Source organism: Otolemur garnettii, unplaced genomic scaffold (assembly GCF_000181295.1).
Source record: "Otolemur garnettii isolate 467f Iridium unplaced genomic scaffold, OtoGar3 scaffold00017, whole genome shotgun sequence".
Taxonomy (NCBI): Eukaryota; Metazoa; Chordata; class Mammalia; order Primates; family Galagidae; genus Otolemur; species Otolemur garnettii.
This window is the reverse complement of record NW_003852412.1, coordinates 3,282,738-3,299,963: the sequence shown is the minus strand read 5'-3', so window position 1 is coordinate 3,299,963 and position 17,226 is coordinate 3,282,738. Positions and strand designations below refer to the sequence as shown.

At 41.6% G+C, this 17,226-nt stretch overlaps 1 protein-coding gene across 1 annotated transcript in view; it reads right to left on the bottom strand.

Moving 5' to 3' along the window:
• Positions 1 to 17,017, bottom strand: part of LOC100943844 (microtubule-associated serine/threonine-protein kinase 4) — a 162,145-nt gene extending 145,128 nt beyond the window's left edge. The window contains exon 1 of the mRNA XM_023510918.1: positions 16,560 to 17,017. Coding sequence (XP_023366686.1) covers positions 16,560 to 16,651 — 92 coding nt within the window. The 5' untranslated portion in view covers positions 16,652 to 17,017. The remainder of the gene's footprint in view (positions 1 to 16,559) is intronic.
• Between the last annotated feature and the right edge of the window lie 209 nt (positions 17,018 to 17,226).

Here is a 17,226-nt window from a genome sequence, read left to right as displayed (position 1 = left end):
CAACCACTCAATTCTGCCACTATAGCAGAAGCAGCTAGAGACCCCCTGAGTGAACAGGTGTGGGATGTTCTAATAGAGGCTAATGTTAAAAATAGATGGTGGGCCAGATGGGGCCTATGGGCCTCAGTTTGTCTATACCTGCCCCAAGTGCTTTACAACCTATTTTATTTAAGGTACAAAAAAGGCTTGCTGGTTATTTTCCACATCAAATAATAAAGAAACCAGAAATGAGAGGTAAGACGGCTTGCCAAAGTCACACGTCCGAGCTGACACAGAGTCAGGATTCCAACTGACATCTGTCCAAAGCCAAACTCTGAATTCTTTCTACCATATGAGAAGAGCCTCTTAGATGGAATACAGAGGAAGAAGAGGGGTCAACGTCAATGAAAAAGAGATGCCAAGTTGAAACCCTTTCTTCTTGGTTAATATTAACTAATTTAAGCCTACTTACTATAAAATATGGAGGACATCAAAAATGATGGTAAGCCAGTGAAACAATCCTCCCAAAAGAAGTTTCTAGAATATTCAGTAGTGCATTATGTCATACATAAGAGGAGAGAAACCGTATTCTATTATAATGTGCCAGATTATGGCAAAACTACAATGTACTCAGTTACCCTTTTAGAATTCCAACCCTTTCTTCCAGGATTTTGTAAAACCACCCCCATTGATATGCATGTATTCAGTAATTCATTCACCAAATGCCCAGAAAGTACACTGTGTAAGTGCTTAAAAAAAGGATGTGGTACTTGTCCTTCAGGAACTTTGGACAGAATTAGGAGGCAGGGCAAGCAATTAAATAGTTAATTACCTACAGATCTGAATGGCCTCCTGCGGGCAAACTGTGGAGGTGATAAGTACAGTTCTGAGCTTGAAACTCCAGGGAGGAGAGGCAGTAATAGGAGTGTACTTCTCCTAGCTGAACCTTAACAAGGTTTTTCACTCCCTTTTTTTTTCTCTTGAGAGGTTAAAGATTCTATTTTCACTATGGTTGTTCTAATTTAGAATCTGAAGACAAGGTTCCAAGTCCATTCCTGTTGTTTACCAGCCTAAAACTTTGGCACGTAAACACTAATGTCTTCATCTTACAATGAGAAGCTTCAATGAAACATTCCTGAAAATGTTTTCCAGATTATGTCTCTATGAATCAGATTTTTAACATATGATTCTATATACCCAACTTTCAAAAAAAAAAATAATTCTCTGGATGAAATTTAGATGCCCATATATTTTAACCTAAGACACAGAGTTCATTAAATCTTCATGGTTAAGAAAAAAGTTTCAATGATGCAAACTATTATTTATAAAGTTGCACAATTTATTTCTGAAAATTAAATGATTTTCCCCAAAGTACAGAGGGGAAAGGAAGACGTGGAGCAGATGGATTCATTGTTCCCCTATGGAGGAAAAAAAACATTTCTACACCTTGCAAAAATATATTAACTGGCCTGCCATCTGGCAAGCCTGTTCACATACATAAGGGATAAAGTTTAGATTTTGAGGTTTAACATTTAAGCCTGTAAGGACGTGGTAATTGGAATCTTTCTGAGTTAGCATTAGTATAAATGGAGCATTTCAAGGGAGATCTAAATACAGGTGGAGAAAAACAAGACCTAAAATGTGAGACCATGCTGGGTGACATCACTGGAGTCACTGGCCCCGCCCCTACTGCACACCCCAGAGCCAGCAGTGGACGGGCCCACGGTGAAGGCAGCTGGGCCTTTGCAGAGCTCCCTTCGGAAGCTGCCTCAGAACTTTACTGTCCTTACTTTCATGTCTTCTTGGGTACCACTGATATTTTTCAAAGTTTCCAGAAATCTTACCATTGTAAAACTAGGTAGTTAAAAGAATCTCATTAAGGGAAAAAATAGGAGCTTTGTACACATATGTGCACAGAAAAAAAAAGAAAAAACTACTTCCTCAAAATCTTAGCAGTGGTTATGCCTGAGTACTAGAATTTGGGGCCAGATTTTTTCTTTATGGTTGTTTATATATTTTCCCTATTCATTGTCTAAACTTGGGTTAGTTTAAAATCTTAAAGGCTGTATAAATTCCATTGAAATTAAAAATAGTGAAAGGAACTCATAAATTACTTTAGAAATCAAATAATTAGATTTATTTATTAAATAAATCAAAACGTGGATTTATTTAATTATAAAATGTGCGTTTATTTTCTGTATAATGCACATTTTGTTTAATCTTCACTTGCGCTGGAAAACACCAATATTCCCTCTGGAGCTCCATACTGATATTCTATCAGTTATAATTCGTGTCTTAAAATACATACCTTCCAAATCTTCCACCTCATGGCCCAGTTTCCTTAATAAACACCCCCAAATTCTTTCTAACCATTAGTCAAATTTGTTTACCTTGTTGCTCATAACTATTTCATCTCTGTAGCATCAAAAGGGCTATTACATATTAATAATGAACCAAACAAGTTTAAGCTTCTCTTTCAAATACCTCACTCTGATGCATTTTTCATACCTTACTTAATATTATCAACCAAGTAATCAAACTATAAGTTAATCATCACCCCACAAAAATGAGTTTTAAAGAGGATGACATAATGTACCATGGTGACCTGGATGGGAATACTAGAACAGAAAGAGGATACAGGGGAAAGAGTCTTTGAAATTTTAATAAAATGTGAAATTTAATTTTAACAATGAAGAAATTCGCAAGATGAAACATCGTACGGTAATCCTATATTAGCATCAAACTATTTAAAAAGATTTAAAGCTGCTAGGCGCAGTGGCTTACGTCTGTAATCCTAGCACTTTCTTTGGGAAGCCAAGGAGGGTGGATTGCTTGAGCTCAGAATTCAAGACCAGCCTGAGCAAGAGTGAGACTCAGTCTCTACGAAAAATAGAAAAACTGAGGCAAGAAGAACACTTGAGCCCAAGAGTTTGAGGTCGCTGTGAGTTATAAAGCCACGACACTCTATCAAGGACTACAAAGTCAGACTGTCTCAAAAAAAAATCATTTTTTAAAGCTGTTTTATGTGTAAGAAGTATTCTATATCATAAAGTATTCTACAGTAGGAAGTACATGACTATATTTTTTAAAACTCAGTGAACTGCACACCTTTCAAGGTGTAACTTATACTGTGTGTAAACTGTATCCTGACAAATCTGATTTAACAAGGAACATCAAAACAAAACAAAAAAACATTTAAACATTTTTCCTCCACTTGCCTGGAATAAATACAAGTGGCGATCCCTGTGCGATTAAGAATCTAGAGAAGTCTGTGGCCTCCTATAAAACACATCTTTAACACGGTACCTGAAGGGACGACTGCTTTCATTCTGTCTTAAGAAGAGTCAGTTATTCCTCAAAAACAGCTCACATCTTGTACCACTGAAAGCTAAGAAATAGCCATTGAAGATTTTTTTGTAGTTTAGAGAATTCTGGACATCACATTTGTGTCTTTTGCATATTGTGACTATTTATAGTTTATTATTACACAGTTGCTTCATGTATTACAAAATAGTTACGTCTTAGTTATCTAAATATAGTAATTTTCCCAAAGGAAAACATGTATTTAAGGGAGTGCCATCAAGTCATCCTTCTTAAAAAGAATTAGTAATAGCAGTCAAGAGGAATTACTATATATATTTGGATGAGCGAGACGGAGTCTTACTTTGTCACCCTGGGTAGAGTGCAGTGGAGTCAGTGCTCACAGCAACCTTAAACTTCTGGGCTCAAGCAATCCTCTTGAGTAGCTGGGACTAAAGGTGCCCACCAAAATGTCCTAGTTTTTCTATTTTTAGTAGATACAGAGTCTTGTTCTTGCTGTTGCTGAGGCTGGTCTCAAATGGGAGCTCCAGCAGTCCACCTGTCTCGGCCTTCCAAAGTGCTGGGATTATAGGGGTGAGCCACCACACCCGGCACCTAATTACTATATTTTTTAAAAGGAAAGACACCTTCAAGTCATTCATCTTTAAAATCTCCTGACAGATCTTTTCCAGCATTCCCACAACACTGTTCCATATAAGATGTAAGAGCTTTTGCACCTTCTAGGAGACAAACTACATGCACTAGTACAAGATCAGCATAAGTTTTGATATCTGCACAAAACATACATGCTCATGTGATTGTGCAGGATCTTAAAATACGTAGAGGAAAATCTCAGAAAAAATAAGCCTGCGTGTGGTGGGATCTCATCCACTCAAAGGGCTGGGAGACAGCGGCTGTGCAGAGCTACATCACAAGTAAAGCTTCCATTTAAAAGCCCAAGCCCACTCAAACACCATCATAAACTCTGGTACTTTAACATGATGAAATTACAGGAGAATACGTTTACAATTTCCATTAGAGGGGAAGAGAATCAGCAGGTGGCAATTTTAAAACAAACTAAAATCTACTTCTATTTTTCACTCTCTTTTCTCAAACAGCAGGTGGCATTTCTATAGCAAAGATAAAAATTATCAGAGCTTTATATTCCATAAACATCATTTGAATTACCAAGAGGCTGCTGTTCTATAAAATTAAGATACTAAAACCACGCAGCACAAATAACTATTTTCAATAATTACAGTATTATTTGCAGTTGTATTTCCTTTGGACATGGGATAGTAATGTTTTTTATCAGGGTTCACTATTTACTACTGGTGAAATCTGGGGACAGTTAAGTAATTCCTCTAAGCCTCAATTTTTTGATCTCTTTAATAAATATAATAATATGTCATGCACAGAGCTGTGAGAATTAAATGAGACACTATAAACCAGACTGCCTCAGCAGATAATCTCCCTCTCCCTCCTCCTGGCAATCTTGCTAATCTCCTACCGGTTACTGCTTGTTACTATAATTGTTTGTCCCCATTACTTTCTAACTCTACTAGACTGAGCTACAAGAAAAGGATCATGCCATACATAGCTTTGTTTCCCAGGTAGTAATCAAAGCCCTGGTCACATAAAAGGCACTCGTAAATATCTGGCACATAAGTGAAAAAAAAAAAAAAATGAGGCAACGTGATAAATCCCTAAATCCTGTTCACTACAGTCAACCTTAGTCAAACTAGGTTATTAGGTTATCAGGTTTCAGAAGGTGATTCAGCCTCATCCACAGCTCCAAGGCAGTAAAAGGGTCACTGAGAGAGGTCATAACTCACAAACAACCCCCTCCTCATATTTTTAAATGTCATTAAGTCCCCATGGTTTGGAGGTTCAGCCTCCAGCTCTTGGTTTCTCTGAGTTTTGGCCCAATTTATAATCGTGGACTCCTCTCTCGTGCGCTTAGGCAGCCAAAGGATAGCAAGTGAGGAAGGAGCTATGTGGCCTTCAGGACTTGGGGATGACACCCTTCTAAGACATTTTAAGAAATTCAGTCTATGACTAGAAGACAAGAATAAAACAGAGCCAAGCAAAAGAAGTAAAACCACTTTAGTAGAATATATACACACCTGGGACCTCCCAACAAAATCCATGATTGCTGAGCCATGAATCTCCTCCAAACATGTTACTTTCTCTGCTAAAAACTTTGAAGTCAAACCAAAGTGGCTGAAGGGACAGCTACAAATCACTCACTCCTGGACACACCTATAAGAACGCAAGGTTTGAAAAGCGAAGGTCTTTCTTCAACTCCAGGCTGGGCAGGTCCTTCTTCAACTCCAGGCTGGGCATGTCACTTACATGGGAACTGAAGAACTGGCTTGAAATGAGAACTATAATCTTTCTGGAACAATAGGTCATGACGAGCTTCCTTACTGCCAAAGTAAGTGTTTAGAAGTGACTTCTGCTAACTGAAATAAAGTGTAAAGGGCATATATATTTACTCTGGCTTGAATACAACATTTCTGAAGATGTTTATCAGTGCCAAGAATCAGAACCCCTTTCTCTCATGGATTTTTAACCTGGGACCCATTCCAGGGAATATTTGTATATTCTAGGAATGGCATCGAGAAGCTGCATCATATTAATATCTAACCCATTCAATACCTATACCTTTTGACCCCAAACCAACCTAGGTCTGAAGTGAGAAAGTAGACTAATTTTAAGGTTAAATCTCAAAAGGGAAGAAAAACTACAACTGCTCTTATTTAAAGAGATTCCTTTTAGAAGCCATCCAATAATAAGTCATTGATCACAATGTTAAAGAAAAATGCAGTCTACCTGCCACGCCGAGACCTTGGCAATGGCCACGCCATATAATACGCATATGGCATCAAAACCACTGAGATCCAACAAGTGGACTGAAGTCTCTGATCTTAAGCCCATATTCTTATGGTAAGACAATTTCTATTGATTTTTCAGACTAAAAATCCTTGATTTCAAAGTCTAATTTACTTGAACTTGACAGGAGAGAAAACATCTACTGAGAGAAAAGGCTACACAACAAATTTTACAAACCACACAGTAAAATTATGGTGACTTGGAAACTTGTATTCCATATTAACTCTATAGCCCAACTCTCTAGACCTCAGACATCAAATCCTAGAACGTACAGGAAATTATAATTCATAAGCATAGAAGCTGATTTCAAGAATTCATAACAAGAGCTAACACACATAAACCATCCCACATTTATCTGTCCTGCCACTGGCCACTATAGCCATGTAAGATCAAAGATGAGAAATCCTTTTGCTTAGGGACTGGTTACAGAAAGTGCAAGTTCATAATCATCTACTCAACTTGCCAAGGCAGGTGTTGTGCCTACTCAGTTTGCCACATGCTTGCCCTTTGGAATGGATGCGTGAGCCTAGGCTAATTTTACAATGAGCCAGTTTGGGGGTTAGCAAATTATTTGTGTTTATATGGATGGACACTAGGATAGAGAAAAGCAAGCAGATAATGTTGGTCCTCATGTGGAAAAAAAAAAATCTGACACAGCTTCAATATCTCTAATGCTTGGCATTAGATCTAGATAATCTATTAGGAAAAGTCTTTGATTTTTATATCAAAAGTCTTACAATTAGGCAAGTAAAAGTAATATTTTTACAGGAATTATATCTCAAGTTATCTCAAGTTCCAAGATCAACAAGCCACCCAAATCAGAAATAACATTACATAATAGCTACTTACTGGGTATTGTTTCAGAGTAACAAAGGCTTCATTTACCATATTTCCTAGAGTACTTTATTCAGCTGGCAGTTTTTCCCATGACAAATATTTTTTTTCCCCTTAACCCTCCATACATCTGTAACAGTGAAATACTTAATAATTTCCAATTTAGATATATCTATCACACTATGTTTTAAGAGACATGAACGCAAAAGAGGCACAGGAGATTTTTATGCAAGCTATGGGTTCAGTGATTTTCTACAGATGGGAGAAAATCTGCAGCTCTCTCTCTATAGTTGAGAGATCTGACAGTGCCTAGATCATACTTTAATAATGACTCTTAAAGGAAGAAATACAGCAAGGCCTGAGACAGGAATATACACTGTAATATTTAAAATTAGAAGAACACATACTACAGACAGCTTCAACTAATACTCATACAGCAAAATGGGCCCGGTGACTCCATCAGTTTCTTCCCTCCCTGATTCTGTGACCTGGGAGACCTCAGCAAGTTTCACTCATCTTCTTGTGATCTACCCCTTTCTCATTCTCTCCACCCAGGTGATTCACTCAGAAACTGATGCATCACCTCCAAATGATGCCTGCCATTGAGCTTGCATGTCAGGCTAGAAACTTTCCAGGGACATGGGATGCTACAGCTTATCTGTGAAGTTTATTCGAGAACTTCAGAATGCAAATGGTGGCTACCTACCAGATGTCAAGGTCTGAATTCTGCTTGCACTTTTGTCTGCACTTACTATTTACTAAGAGCCTATAAACGCTTCATGAAATAGAAGTCATGATAAATGTAAGACCACAAAGCTAGCAGAATGTTAGAAATTCCCAGGGCTCGGTAAGGAAGCAGGCAATGGGCTGCTTAAGATAAGAGGTAAACTTTAATGACTGCCTATTATTCTTACTGATTTATTTTACCTTCAAGTACTGATCAAAGCCTAAATTCTCAGCTAGGATCTTTTCCCTTTCAAAGAAAACAACGTGACTTTTGATAGTATTACATCAGTATGATACTGGTATAATTGCCTTCTCTCATAAGCATGTCCGATAGCCATTAGTGTAGCAAAATGCACACAGGTCCTGTTCTTCTAATTATAAAGTTTAAGGTCAGCATTTTCAGAATTTACAACCACGTTCATGAAAGAAGGAACTTTACATTTTCTTCTCCTCTGTCAGCCTGGAAATTAAGAAAGTGCCAGAACTACAAGTATTAACAAACACATGAACTTTTATTGAGAGATCATTCTCGTTACAAAATTTGCCACGTATCACAAAAACCAAATTTCCTACTGACAGAGATTGGCTCTGCTTTTAATAGATGGTTTTGTAGACAACCCTGGGTCTACTTTCATCCAGGTAGCCCCAGGACAATTTTAGTATCTTGGCTCTACTACTTAACTTTCAAAGGGATTACTCAATTACCATGATGTCACTCCCAAATGACTAGGTTGTAAGTAGTGAAGACAGCTGAGATTAAAACAGCTTTGTATATGCTCACACCCACTGGAGACAGTGTTTATTGGGGGTGAGGTTAGGGTCCAGGACCTCCAGTCTTCATCTCCCTGCCAGGCCAGCTATTTCCATTTCAATCAATAGAAGGAGGCCTTTCCCAATTTATTCAGATCCAGCCCTATTCCAAGCTTGCTCTTCAATGGGCCATCTCTACAAAGGGACTCAAACGATGTCTTGACCACCAACATCCGGCAACTTTTAGCTTAGAGCACAAATAGTTTCCATCTTGAAACTTAGGATTCCCCTGTTTTAAAGACATTATTTGTGTTTCTGATGAAATGATATATGCATAAAAGAAAGAAAGCAAAACCATAAGAGAATATAATCCCCCCAACCAGTGCCTTGAGAGCTAAGAAACACTCTCACACACATATACATGCACTCTACAGTAAGGAACAGCCCACGCGTCCCCATGGGGAAGATGGTCCATTTTTCAAGGCTTTATTTTTTTAAGGAACTTCTTTTGAAGTCTACTTTCTGCACACTCTCACATGTTTCTCTCTCTCCCCTTCTCGCTTATTCTTCCTTACTCCTGTTCACCCTCTCTCCTCTCACAAAAGACCTACAAATTCCATGAGCAAAACAATCTGTGAGAGCCTACTGTAAGCTTTCCAATAGAGGCTAAAAGCGTTTCTGAAATGTGCACATTCCTGCCTGGCTTGTGTCTGATGAGCCTCAGATGCCTAGAGCCTGGAAGGGCTGCCATGGTGGGACAGCCAGGCTCCCAGCAGAAGTCACTGGAAGCTTGGACTCCAGGCCCGGAGCTGTCTCTCCTCTTCTTCTCAGGGAGTATTCCTGACCAGGCTGGAGAAGGGGTGTTGATGTCTCCACGGAACAGACAACTTCAGAACTCACCAGAGATGAGAGAAGGATGGAAGGGCCTGTCCTGCCTGCAGGAAACACAGTCAAGAGCTCCAAGAAAGGAGAAGGATGAAAGGAAGCAGTTATAAAACAGGCCTGGGCAGAGCACGGAGTGGGAGGAAACGGGCGCAGGGCTGGGGAGGGCAGAGCCTGCAGGTCAGGCGTGGAGAGGAAGAGCAGCAAGGGGGGCTGGGTTTCGGTCTCCTGTGGACAGGCTGCGGGGAGGGGTGGGCACCAGGGGCTCAGGAGGAGACCAAGAGGCAATGTGTGGGCGGCGGGGGGGGGAGGCAGAGGCGCACAGAGAGAACCTCCAACTGCAAAATGTCAGAAGGGGGACCAGAGCTTCCAGAAGGGAGGTGGAAAGGAAACTGTCATTGCCAGTGTGAGTGATGAAGCAGACACTAAGATGAGCCACAGTGAGTAAGGGGATATGATTCAGGAAGGAGGGCCGGCGGGCCAGCCAGAGATGCCGGCAGCAAGGCTCCGGGCCATGCTGCTGCTCGATTTAGCTCCCCACAGAGAGTCGTCACCACCCATGCTCTCCAATTCCTCACTTCACTGCTGTGTTCCAGCCTGTGACACCCCCACTGCCACCCCATCACCCTGGGGTGACTATTCGTGCTGAAGTCACCCATGACCTACCAGTTCCAGATGCAACACATGCTTCTATTTCAACTCTCTGTGCAGGTGGAGGTGCTGACTGTCCCTTGGGACCTCAGGGACAAACTCCCCTGGCTCTCTTCCTTCTTACAGGGTTCTGCCCCACTGAGGCTCCTTTCCTGTACCTAACTGCATCTCTGCTCACTCCTTACATGGAGTATCTTCACCTCTTCCATACAGAAACCTAACCTATTTCTCAGATGATCTCAATGATACTCATAGGCATATCCTATTATTTCTGGGCTAGCCTGCCTGAGTGTCCTATACCACCTATATATCCAACTGCCTGCCCAGGGGAGCTCTTTCTTTCCTGTCTTGTACCTTTGATGTTCCCAGATGCCTGCCCCAATCTTCCCACAACCACTCTTTCTCATCCTTTAGGGTTCCCCTTAAATATGACCCTCTCAAACTCTGCAGCTCCCACCTCCACCCCCTTCTGATTACTCTCCCCTCTCAGCTTTTGTTTACAGTCTTTGGAATACTGATCAAGATTTAGCAACTGACTATACTTAGACACTTGTTTATTGGTGAGGTTCAAGCACCATGTCTTGTTTACCACTGGCAATAGATACAGGTTTGGACACTGGCTGAATGAAGGAATAAATACCCTATGGTACCGAGCTCACAAAGAACTTCAATAAATGTGGATTTTTCTGAGCTCTGGGGAATAGCAAAGCTTTGGGGCAAGTACAAGTACAGGTTGTTGTGTCTTCCCCTCACCCAGGCTTAAAAGCACAGGTGGTTCCCTGTCCCTGGTCTCCCAAATCCAAACCCCATGGCCACCATGGAAATCATTCTTCTTCCCTCAGAGCCAAAGGCTCATCAACCTCTATCGATTTTATAGCCTCATATGTCTCAAAGGCATACTCTCACCACATTCCTTATTCAGGTGGGCAAACTCTTCAGATGGGCTACTGTCAGAAGTGAGCAATTGGCTTCCAGGAGTTACCCCTACTCCCAGACCTACCCTTGCCAGTGGTGCCACCAGATGTGTCTCTCACCTATAAGATAAAGGCTGAAACCCTTGATTAGAGTGCCTCATCTCTCCTCCCCAGCTTCACCACCCGCTAAGTATTCCCATGTTTCAGTGATAGTAATAATAGTGATAGCTAAAGATTGGAGAGTTTTGAGATGCCAGTCATCACATTAACCATTTTATACATATCAATGCATTTTAGTCTTTGTGTAACTTACTTATCCCTATTTTACAAGTGACATCCAAAGAAGTTAACTTGGCAGCTCCTATAGCTCAGTGGGTAGGGCACCGGCCACATACACCAAGGCTGGTAGGTTTGAACCTGGCCCAGGCTAGCTAAAACAACAATGATAACCACCACAACAAAAATAGCTGGGCATTGTGGCAGGCACCTGTAGTCCCAGCTACTTGGGAGGCTGAGGCAAAAGAATTGCTTAAGCCCAAGAGTTTGAGGTTGCTGTGGGCTATGATGACACTGTACTCTACCGAGGGTGACAAAGGGAGACTCTGTCTCAAAAAAATAAATAAATAAAATTAAAGAAAGAAAAAGAAGTTAAGTTACCCAATATCATAGAGTGAAGATGTGAACACAAGTGAACTGGCTTCAGGCCAACCTTCTCACCCACTGTACAGTACCACCTCTGTAAACTTTCTACTTCAGCAATACTGAGTTACACGTTTTGCTCTTTATGCTCCAGCAATACTGAGCTATGTACAGTTCCTGGAACTCTGTGTTACCAACGCCATCAGGCCTTTGTACACACCAGTTCTTCTGCACTTGAGAAAGGCGCTGTCCTTCTGTTGATAAACACCAGCCTATCTTTCAAAACCACCCAAGGTGTTGCCTTTCCTATGTGGCTCCTTTACACTGACCACTGACTCACTGGCCACTCCTATGCTCATGGGCACCTTGTAAACACTTCTCTATTGCCCTGGTTAGCAATAATCCATTTGCTTCTCTTCACTGAAGGCATGCTTATGGCTTCCAGCTTTGGGTCGCAGTGCTCAGGTACACAAAAGGTGCTTAATAAATAGGAATTTAACTAGGATTTGGGTAAAAAGGGGGAGTACAAGTTTATTAGCACCTAGAATGGCAGGAGAGAAGACTATTCTCTATACTTGTCATATATTCGTGACATACAACCTTGACATACACTCACGAGCAAAACAAAAACTCAAACACTACAGATGTTTCTGAAGAGAAGATGCCGTGTGCATAAAAAATTCAATACATCCTGACAACTACAGCAGTTAGCTTAAGATCCCTGAAGGTACCTGCTGTTCATAGCAACTGCTGAGTAATGTGAACTTGGCAAAAAAACAACACAGAAAAAACCAAAATAAAAAAAACCCAAACTTCTTTTATCCCATGGGTTCTCAGAAAAATGTACTTGGAAACTGAAGGCTAGGTTCAGTGGCTCACAGCTGCAATTCTAGCACTCTGGGAGGCCAGAGCAGGGGGACTGCCTGAGCTTAGGAGTTTAAGACCAGCCTGAGCAAAAGCAAAACCCCATCTCTAAAAATAGCTAGCCATTGTAGCGAGTGCCTGTAGTCTCAGCTACTCAGGAGGCTGAGGGAGGAGGATTGCCTGAGCCCAAGAGTTTGAAGTTGCTGTGAGCTACGATGCCAGGGCACTCTACCAAGGCCAACAAAGAAAGATTCTTTCTCAAAAGAAAAAAAGAAAAGTGATAATCTGAGTTGCAAACTGCCCATTGGCAGCTAAAAGAAAACATGACAGATTTCTGAACATTAAGGTTAAAACCAAGCTGCTTCCAGATTCTCAAGACTGCAGCATAGCAAAATTAAATTTCGCCCACCTCCAAACTTAGCAGCCACATTTAGAAATCAATTGTAGCCTTTTACTAACCATGATACATCAGAGAAAGAGAAAGCTTCATCCTATTCCCCAAAAAGTTTTGAAGCCAATGAGAAGAGAACCCATGAAGACCAGCAGTGATGAAAACTGGGGCCAACTCGTTACCATTCTGAGTTGTGAGGGGTCCTCAGTGAATGGAATACCTCCAGATTCGTGAAATTTAAAGTCTCTAAAACATGAAATTGCTACATCAGCCTAAAACAACAAATTTTGGTCAAAGTCTGTCCATGCAGGCTAAATTTCTTTCCCTCAAAGCATTGGGCAAAAGACTGTACTGAGTCTGCCTTGAAGAATAAACAAGGGAAGCAAAGAGCAGGGCAGAGCCATTGACGAAAAGAGAACCATTTCTGATGGAACATGTGAGCTTTACAGCAAAGGAGCAGACAAAAGCCGGTGTGCATCCACACAACTCAGCATCTGCCACAGGCAAGACGGCAAACACCGAAGGGCATGATGTGCCATCTTAGGACCACTGCACAGGGACAGAACGTCTACACCTGACGGCAAGGCTGCACTCTTTTTTCCCCCCTCCAAACTGTAGGAGTTAGAGGCACAGGTTGGGCTCTGGGTAAACAGAGAAGCCTAGAAAGTTTTCTGTGAGAGGTTAAACTAGCAAACCAGCACCACGCTAGCAAGGCAGAAATGATGGAGCAGACCAAAAAGCTTCTGTGATGACAATGTCTACTACAATAAAGGTTTAAAGTGAGAGTCTGAAACCACTCCACCTCCCTTACTTAAGGGGCATGAATGTCCCATCTTTATGATACTAAGATGCTCATTCATGGGCTCAAAGCTGAATTCCTTCGAGAGAAGCATGACACTAATACTGAAGAAAAGGTTACTATGAAGTCCTCTGGATCACAGTGTTAATCAGAAAAAATAGGTGGGATAAAATATTTGAAATGAACAATCTGTCCGACAGGTCAGCAAGTGTGCAGTGAAGAAGCGAGGTGTGCCCACAGAGCTATTCCAAGGGCTGGGACATGTCTTACTGAGGGCGAAGGCGAGGTATGCTCACCTGGATGGACACAGGGGACACCATCATCAGACCTAAGAAAAAATACTACAACTTGGGAATGGAGAGGAACTTTGGAAAGGAGAAATTTTCTAGGGAACCTCATCAGCTAGGTAAGGGATGAGGTTAGACTTGGACAAGAACATTGGATTTAGAGCAGTTAAGGTGTATCCCCGAAGGGAAAGTGTCACAAGGTAAGCATATGCTTCATGGCCTTAGGGAAGGACACAGAGCCGACACTGATCACTGTATAATAATAAGAGGCAACAGCCACAAACACTGCCCGGCAGAGGAGCGCACCTGCTCTTCTTCGTAGTAACCAAAAAGCAGTGCTCATTCTTGGAGATGAACAATGACCGGAAGATAGCGGAGAGACTCTCCAGGATGCTTATTCTTCAGGAACAGACTGTGATAACCTTTACTCTTGAAGGGAAGGGAGAAAATCTACTTTCCCCTCTGTTTTGCCAAACTGAAGTTATAAGTCTATGACTTGAAGAATGGAAACAGCTTTCCCATGCACTCCCATTTTGCTGGGAAGGACTCAGGTCACTTTAGAACCCAGGTGCTCTGACACCGTGAGTTCTCTGGATTGGAGCGTTTGGGCTGGATCAATACTGCCCTGCCAGAGCAGACTTTCCTAAGAACCAGCTCCAAACTAAGAGTAGAGGCTGCACAGCCAGGACTACACCACTTAGAAACATTTAAACCAGTGGTCTCAACCTGTGGGTCAAACCACCCTTTCACAGGGGTCGCCTAAGACCATCCTGCATATTAGATATTTACATTACGATTCATAATAGTAGCAAAATTACAGTTATGAAGTAGCAACGAAAATAATTTTATGATTGGGGGTCACCACAACATGAGGAACTGTATTACAGGGTCGCGGCATTAGGAAGGTTGAGAACCATTGATTTAAACTTTCTGGTTGAACTGAAAAGGCAAAAAGTTGTAAGATTTACTTCCACAAGGAGGAGTGGTCCAGTTCATGTCTAGCGTGTATCTCTCTCCAACTTTGTAAGCTGTTTTGGTGGTTTGGTACACAGATGACATAGCTTGAACCAAAATGAGCAATCTCAAAAGAGAGGGTCGTGATGAATATATTATATGGCAGAACAGTAAAAGCACAGCCACATCATTTAAAAGGTAGAAGGTTAGAATCCAACATGGTTTAGTGGTATTGAAATTGTTCAAATTGCATCAAAAAGTATGACTTTAAAATCTGCCAGATGTCTCTCATTCACACACACAGGTGTGCATATGACCTGTGAATATGCCTATGTGTGTGTACAGTGTATGTGAGAGTATTCCAAGATCCTTCTGCAATGTAAAAAATACCACTCAAAATCTGAAAAAACAGCCAACTGTGGTGGTGCATGCCTGTAATCCTAGCACTTTGGGAGGCTGAGGACAGAAGTTTGAGATCAGCCTGAGCAACATATTGAAACATCTCTATAAAAAATAGAGAAATTATCTGGGGGTGGTGGCCGGAGGCTGAGGCAGGAGGATCACTTGAGCCCAGGAGTTTGAGAGGTTGCAGCAGCTACAAGCCACTACACTCCAGCTTAGGCAACAGAGCAAGACTGTCTCTAAATAAATAAATAAATATTTTTTAAAAGGAAAAACTACTGAGTTTTTCAAAGTATTACATATTTGCATTTACCTTACATATACTACAAAAAGTTACAGGTACAACCAAACAGACAGAAACGTTTTCTTGTATTCTTTGAACACTGGAGCCGAGAGATTATGAAGCTCCATATCTGGTGGCTGCATCCTGTTGATCTGATCGCACCACTGCTCTCGTGTATGTTCACGTGTAAGTACAAAGCAAGTTTTGAAGAAAAACAAAGAATCTGTATTTACAGCACTTGGAGGGTACGCCCCTCTAAAACCACAACAATGCAACTTTTCTCTGCTGGACACAAATGTGGAGAGAGGAGAAATGCCTCCTTCAAATTGGTCTCTCAACAAAGTGTCTGCAAACTAACTCTGAACTGCCTTCACCTGTAGCATGAGCTTCGTCCTGGCTTTAAAATCCACTCTGCCCCCCACCCATCTAAATCTGTCAAATGCATGTCACAAAATGAAAAGGCCAGTCCTGTATCAGTAATAAATGCCAGCAAACCAGTGAAAAATCAAAATGGCAAAGTTATGCAGATCTGCCTCTAAGCAGACAATACGAAACAGGCTAGCTTGGGCTATCTTTGCATCATACATCTGCATCGTGTAAAGGTCAAATATTTAAAGGAGAGGAGCATCGGAAGGGCTTAACAAAAAGTACCAGAAGCCCCAGTATCTGGGTGAATGAAATGGATAAACAAGATCAGATCAACGTGACAGACTGCCACAAAGCATGTCCTCCCCATTCCCTTTATTCCCTCCCCACCTCTCACAAGGAAATCTCTCATTATTTACATTTCAAAAGGCAAAAGCTCAGACAAGCACATTTATCAGAATTACCCAGGAAACATCGAGGACTAAGGAACACCTGAAACAATGCCCCTCCAGAACCGTATAAACTTTTCAAACTGTCACCTAATAAACAAAACGGCAGCTGCTAGGGGCTTAGGCAGCTCAGCCTGGTGGCCCCTGGGAGCAGAAGCATTCCCTCTCCAGGCAAAGGATCCCCGCGTTTTTACCTTTGTGTTCGCCGAAGCCTGTTCCCACTCCTCAAATGAGGCAAAGTAAAGTTTGAAAGCACAGTCCAAAAATTGGGGTCAGACATATCCATTTCTTTCTCTCTTCAATTCACTGTGGGTTCAAGGCCATAGGACCAAAATGGGGGGGGGGGAGAGAAAAAAAAAAAGAAAAAGAAAAAGAAAGAAAGGTCCCAATTATCTACTCCCTCCAGAGGAAATGTGATGTGAACTGTGAGCTCACGAACTTGGAGAGTGTCTGAGAAGTAGCCGTCTTGCCCTCGCCTTTAATTAATACACAGCCACCTCTCAAAAGGTTCAGAAAACTTATTTCCTCTGTGTTTGCTCTCCCCTCGTCAGCCCCGGCCAGCCAAAAACAGTCATTACAAGAGTTTAGCCGTGCGTTCTGCTCAAAATGCTGTCTGTGTGTGATTCAGTCCAAGGTACTTTGTCATCTGTTTGGCAGATACCATTCGCAGCTCCTGCGGGGGGTGGGGAGGTGACTATTTTAAGTCTCCGGTTCCGGGAGGCTGTTGCTTATCTGCAAACCCATTCACATCCGAACATGCCCAGTGTGGAGTTTCCTTTTGCTATCTACATACAAGGAAAAGAATTTGAATAGAAAAACCTCTTCGTATCCTCTCCTCCCGTGGGGGAGGAGGAGGGACCC